At 48.6% G+C, this 6,842-nt stretch overlaps 1 protein-coding gene across 1 annotated transcript; it reads left to right on the top strand.

Annotated features, from left to right (window-relative positions):
- Nucleotides 1-1,907: 1,907 nt before the first annotated feature.
- On the top strand, nucleotides 1,908-6,526 carry LOC125543320. Its single transcript, XM_048706630.1, has 2 exons — nucleotides 1,908-5,958; nucleotides 6,035-6,526. Exon 1 carries the CDS (start codon nucleotides 2,467-2,469, stop codon nucleotides 5,587-5,589), a length of 3,123 nt encoding a protein of 1,040 aa, XP_048562587.1. The 5' UTR covers nucleotides 1,908-2,466; the 3' UTR covers nucleotides 5,590-5,958; nucleotides 6,035-6,526.
- Nucleotides 6,527-6,842: the final 316 nt, after the last annotated feature.

The raw sequence follows: 6,842 nt of genomic DNA, 5'->3' as shown, positions 1-6,842 counted from the left end.
TTCGAATTTTCACATCTTTTCGTGTGTAATGCGACTGGTCTGGGCCGAACAGCGACAGTGCAAGGGTGTGGCTTGTGTAAACACAAGGTCGCTGAGAAAAGAGGGGTTTGTCGGACGGGGCAGCTTTAGCACGAGGCTGCTGTCCCGTGGAATTCGGGGAAAACCATGGAGCAGGACGGAGAAAGGCTGATACGCGGCCGCGCTTTCCCAGCCGATTCTGCACGCACGCCCGGGCCGGGCTCTGTTCCGGCTCGAGAAAGGCGAGGCGTGTGCGACACCGCGCGTCGCCGTCGACCGAAATCCGCTGCCTTTTGTGCCGGTCGACGACGCACTGCGCGGCACGGCCCGTCCTCTTTCTGTCCGCTCCGAGGCGTCCCGCCGGGCTTGGCGCGGCGCGGCGTGCTCGCTTCCGTGCCGTCCCGTCCGCCCGTCGCGTCGGCGGCATGGGGGCCTTGCCTTGAGGCGTCTCGGTCGCCGCGAAAGGCGTGGAGGGAGGAGAGGAGGCGGGCCGTGGACGGACGCAGCGCAGTCTGGGCGTGCTCTGGCCCGGTGCCCGCGGCTGGCTGGCTAATCTTTACGTGGAGTGTCCGTGGGTTTGTCCCGGCGCGCGATTGTGTGGTCACTCGGCCACGCGCGTGGGGATGGCGCCGCGCCGCGCGGCGGGGAGGACGCCCTGCCACCGTGCCGCGTGACGGCCTGAGGACTGGTCACCACGGTGCGCGTGTGCGCCGGGCATGGCATGCTTGCCATTTGGCGCAGGGCGTGGCTACTCATACGAGTCATACCTCCTGGTAGTGGTAGTATGCATGCAGACTTGCCCCGAGTATGTACACGAGAGGTACGTGACCGCAGCTACTGACTGGCGTACCACGACGCCTGTGTACATACGATCACCTAGTTATTGCCTGCCACGCATTGATTCGGGAACGGGGATCACTACGGCGCCGCCTGTTGTTAAGCCCCCCGTCCAGTACCGCCTAGCCAGCCTAGTCCGTGATCCCTGGTGTTTTCTTGCTAGTACGTACCTCGTGTGTGTACCGGGGCCATGCGTGTCAGCCGCTCAGCCTAAGAGGTAGTGGTAGTACTACGACGCAGAGCTACGCATGGGACTCGTTAATTTCGGCAAGATTGCTGGATCATTCAGTTTTGGTGACCGACCTCCATGGAGCCCTTTATTTTTGAAAAATTCAAAATTCAAACTTTTTGACTTCAAAAAATTCTGAAAATAAATATGTAACTATACATGGATGAAATGCATGTGTGTGTAAAAATTCAAGATGAAATACTTCGAAATGCGACCTATAGAAAAAAGACAAATTTCTGGACTTTGAGGATGAATAGTAATATGTGTTAAAAGGCCTCAGATTTGTCTTTTTTGCACAGCCTTCATTTCAACGTATTTCGTCCTAAAAATTTACACTAAAAATTTACACACATGTGTGTTATGCCTCCATGTATATCTGTAATTTTTTTTCAGATTTTTTTGAATTGTAAAAATATGAATTTTCATGATTTTTGTGTTTTTCAAAAACCGGCCTCCATGGAGGCCAAGCTCCAAAAGGCATTTTCAGATCATTCACTTGTGTAGATCTAGATAGCGTGAGTGTCAGAGTAGCCCCCGCTTAACACGAGCCGTATCCGCGTTCATGGGCGCCGGGCTGGAAAGGAATCCAATGTCCTGCACCGGACAAAATTACTGTTCTGACCTATAGGACTAACTAAATTCCGATTTGACCTCGTTTCAAAATAAATTTCGTTTCTGACCTTTTTCGGTGACGCCAAGATCCCTGGCGTCTGGGTTACGAAGCAGACGCCAGGGACCCTGGCGTCTGGCCCCTGGCCCGCACTGCCCGCGTGCCCGTTGACCTGCTGACGTGGCAAAGGGGCCAGACGCCAGGGACCCTGGCGTCTGGCCCTGGTAACAGAATAACCCTTGAGGAAAGTGTGTGGGACTCACCCCACACACTTTCCCCAATCCACAACCCGAGCTTGAAGAACACTTGGAGCTCTCACACTCTCTCCTACCCCTCAAGCTCCCCCTCAAATCCTCTCCAAAAGATACATCCCTTAGGTGGATCTTTCCATCACTTTGTTGCTCTTGTTAATCTCCCCCAAATCATCCAATTATTTTTTGTCAAATCTTGTTATTTTGGTTGCATTTTATACATGTTGGTGGAACCCTAGTTCATGTTTTCTCCCTTATGTTAGTGTGAATGGCTTGGTTAACTTTGATAATATAGTGCTATGCATGGTGTGTAGTAGGAATATATGCTTGTTGAGTAGAAAGATTGGGGGTTAGGGTTAGTTAGTGATTAGGGTTAACTTTGCTTAGTGTGTGTTAATTAGTGATACTTTTGTGGACATCACCAATAATTTAGTCTTGATATGATTTGGATAGAATTAGATGTATTTGGATAAACACACCAATTCTCATTGAAGTCTTAAATCCATTCATGTTGTTTTTAGATGGAGAGACTTGTTAATGTTCATTACATGGACAAGGAGGCATTCTTGAGTAACAATGCCGACACGGGTGAGGAACCATTGGTTTTTTATACAAGCCCTAGCTATGAGGATGTTGTTGCAAAAGTGAGACAAGTCTTAGAGTGGATGGACACCAATGTTGATGTTAAGTTAATAGGAAGGTATGATGTTGGAGTTGGAGCCAAATCTCGCTTGAAAAGTATGCCTATCACCTCGGATTTGCATTGGGATGTATACAAGGAAAAGGTATCCCAATCGGAAGACAAGTCACTTGAATTGTTTGCCACCAAGGTTGAATCTCCTCGGTTTACCATTGATTTGAACCGGCATGTCTCTTCCCCAATGGATGACATGAGCGAGAGGACAATGGTGCCACTTGTTGAGCATAGGGTTGTGGTTGATGCCCCCAATGTTTATCCCCCACCACGTCCCCGTGTACCATCTATCAAAGCAAATGAGGTTGAGTTGTATTCCCCCAATGCTTCTAGCCAACCACCAACTAGCCAAGCAAATGAAGTTGAGGTGATTGCTAGTGACGAAGTAATTCAAGAGGATGAAGATGTTTATGATGACGACGAAGAGCAAGAGGAAGGGTTTCATGGTAATGATGTTGGTGACTTGAATGCGTACATAGCGCAAAAGGACATGGATCGTGACTTGCCTTTTAAGCGTCAATATGCATATGACTCGGATGACGAGGGTCCAGTTGAACAGTTGGACGAGGATGGATTCACAAAGAAGGAGAACCAAATCCACTTTGAGCTGACAGGCTTACAAAAAAGAACTCACTTGTTTAAAGATCTCAGCCTTGCCCATAAAGCTGTTGTTGACGGTGGAATGAGAATGACGGCGATTGAGCCAACACCATGCCCGGATCCAGGAGAACCAAGGGTGGAGAATGAGGACGAGAATGCTTATTTGAAGAAAGGATTGAAGTTTCTGAGCTTGCCTATGCTGAAGTTTTGGTTGGCTGACTATGCCATTCGAAACCATAGGCCAATTTATGTTGAGCACTCGGACATGAAGTTGCGTTACACCGTGGTGTGTGAGCAAAAGGAATGCACATGGAAGGTTCGTGCAAGAAAGCTTAAAGAAACCGAAGAATGGGTGTTGAAAAGTTGTGATACCACTCATAGATGCAAACCGCCATCGAAACGACTTAGAAAGACACACCGTCAACTCACATCTGAGTATCTCGGATACAAATGGATGAAAGACATAGCCTTTGATCCCACTGTGAAAGTGAGGTTTCTCATGCGGACGGTGAAAAAACAATTTGGTTATGAAGTCAAGTATGGGAAGGCATGGAAGGCAAAGGCAAATGCTATTAGGATGTTGTATGGTGGTTATGAAGAAGCATACAACCAGCTCCCAAGGTTGTTGGCCGCGATTGCACATAGGAACCCGGGCATGTTTCATGTGGTCGAGGATCACGAGGGAGTGTTCCACCGTGCCTTCTGGAGTTATGGACAATGTGTGGAGGCGTTTCAGCATTGTCGTCCGGTCTTGTCTATAGATGGCACGTTCTTGACCGGTAGATATAAGGGCACACTAATGGTAGCAATGACGCACTCATCAAACGACAACGTGTTGCCGTGTGCATTTGCTTTGGTGCCTTCCGAGCACCAAGACAACTGGGAGTGGTTCACGGGTCATGTTAGGCACAACGTGATTGGGGCTAGGGAGGTATGCATCATATCGGACCGGCATCATGGCATACTCAAGGCAATGGACATTGTTATTCCAGGATTTCCAAAGCTTCACCACAGATGGTGCATGAGGCATTTCATGGCCAACTTTTACCGGGCATGTAAGAGCAAGGAGCTCAGCAAAGACCTTACCCATGTATGTGTGGCCTTCACCACGCAAGGTTACGATGCTCGGTACAACAAACTCTTTGCAGCGGTGAACGAAGGGGGAAAAGAGTTCTTAACTAGGAATTTAAGCGAGAAGCACAAGTGGGCACGCGCTCATAACGATGGTGGTTGGCGATATGGCGACATGACGAGCAATCTCGTAGAATGTTTCAACAATGTGTTGAAGGGTGCTCGTGCATTGCCGGTGACTGCAATAGTGGAGTACACCTTCTTCAAGCTTAATGAGTACTTTCAGAGGCATTCTGAAGAGACTGCAAAATGGATAGGTGAAAAAAAGGATTATCCGGAAAAGGTTGATGAATGGTTGCAGTTACAAGCAAGCAAGTCTTCACGGCAACAAGTTATCATATTCGATAGACTTGAAATGATCTATCAAATTGATGAGCCAGGTGGCACAACACGAGACGGTAGACAATATGGTGGTGCTGCATTTGAGGTGAAACTGAAGACTCGGTGGTGCCAGTGCGAGAGGCCTAGTAAGTATCATTGGCCATGCTCGCATTTGATAACGGCGGCGAAGGCGAGAAACATACATGTTAATGATGGAAAAACCGTGAGGATGCAAGAGTTCCATGTGGAAGCTACTAGGTTGACATGGGCGCCAAGATTTCACCCTTTCTTGGACCAATCACAGTGGCCTGAGTACCATGGCCCTCATATTAGGCCAGACCCTCTTCTGAAGGTGGAGACGAAGGGTAGAAGGAGAACTAAGAGGTTCAGGGGTGATATGGATGACCTGGCTGGATACATTGGCATGAAACAATTTGGTAGCGGTCATTTCATGGAGGCTCCTGACATTATCAACTGTGGGGTGTGCGGTGAAGGGGGACACAATGAGCGGACATGCAAGAATAAGAAAACCAAAAAAAGAAAAACAAGTCGTGGAGGCGGCACCGATGGTGAACGAGGTGGAAGAGGTGACGGTGGTGGTGGTCGAGGAAGCACAAGTGTCAGAGGTGGTAGTGGTGGTCGTAGAGGGAGCACAAGTGCTAGAGGTGCTAGTGTTCGTAGAGGGAGTACAAGTGCTAGAGGTGGTGGTCGAGCTAGCACAAGTGCTAGAGGTGGTGGTCGAGCTAGCACAAGTGCTAGAGGTGGTGGTCGAGTAGGCACAAGTGCTAGAGGTGGTGGTGGTCGGAGAGGAAGCACAAGTGCTAGAGGTGGTGGTGGTCGTAGAGGAATGGTTGATAATGGATCGGCCTTCGGTTATTTGCTTAATCCAGATGGTTGATCTAATAATAATGGTATATTATTTTTTCATACAATTCCTAGCATTTATTCATTTACTGTATTTACGCATTTACTCTCTTTATGTCTTGTGCTAACAATTGTTCTTTTTGTAGGCATGGCTTCATCCGGTTCCAGGACGAGGCCGGCGTGCGCGGACCAAGAGGACATGTCGAAGACGTGGATGGAGGCCAGTTTGGACAAGGAGAAGGAGAAGGATGTGCCCACACCACCATGTTGGTGTGGTGATGTTTGCAAGCTGAAGGTGTCCACTGACCGCAACAAGTCATGGACAGAAGGTAGAAGGTTTTTCGTGTGTCCCAACTATGCACATGATCGTCGAAGGCCAACTAACGCATATGACATACCACCGGTATGTTAGGTGTACATACAAAAAATATCAACAAGTTGTCACTCATATGTCTAACAAAATCATGGTTTATATGTAGTCCCCTCCTCCACTTTGCAAGTACTTCACTTGGATAGATCACGAGGTACCAAAAGATGTCCAAGAGGACCAACGTCGAGATTGGTTACGGAGGCAGCGCCTATTCGAGGAGTCCTATGCACGGGGATTGGAGCGGGAGCGTCGTGAGAAGGAGGCTCGTGAGCGCAAGAAGCGTGAACAAGAGAGGGCACGCAAAGAGAAGGAGGCTCGTCAAGAAGAGAGGGCAAGAAAACTTGCAAGGGCTCGCGATGCACGAGAGGAGGACGAGGCACGTGACAAGAAGGGAAAGTGGCCCCGTACTACTCAGTAGACAAATGGAAAGGCACCGGCGTCGATGATGAACTGTCGAGACTTTGTTTAATGTATGAACTTGTTATTCGAGACCTTGTGTGGTCATGAACTACTTATGTCATTCGAGACATCGTGTGTGAACTTGTTATTCGAGACCTTGTGTGGTCATGAACTACTTATGTGCAAACTATGCTTTGTTCATATTTTTGTTTGATTTCCAATGTTTAAAAATGTGTGCACCAAGTTTAAAAGAGAGCACTTTGCCTAGTTTGCAAATGTGCATAGCCAGACGCCAAAGACCCTGGCGTCTGGGTCCTGATCCTATCCAGAGAGCAAATATCGTGTGGATAAGATTCTTTGGGCCCACCTCTGCCCCTTTCATCCATTCATCTCCACCCCACCTCTACCCCTGTCATTCCTTTCATCTCCACTCACTCTCACTCTCACCTCTAGCCCTCTCATCCACTCACTCTCATCCAGTACCATAACCCCCCTCAAATCTCTCACGAATCGGTCTG

This window comes from Triticum urartu, chromosome 3 (assembly GCF_003073215.2).
Source record: "Triticum urartu cultivar G1812 chromosome 3, Tu2.1, whole genome shotgun sequence".
In the NCBI taxonomy this organism is placed as follows: Eukaryota; Viridiplantae; Streptophyta; class Magnoliopsida; order Poales; family Poaceae; genus Triticum; species Triticum urartu.
This window is presented reverse-complemented; position numbering and strand designations above follow the sequence as displayed.

What these genes read in the sequence shown, in the direction of transcription:
- LOC125543320 (XM_048706630.1), top strand. Translation starts at nt 2,467, where the DNA reads ATGGAGAGACTTGTTAATGTTCATTACATGGACAAGGAGGCATTCTTG.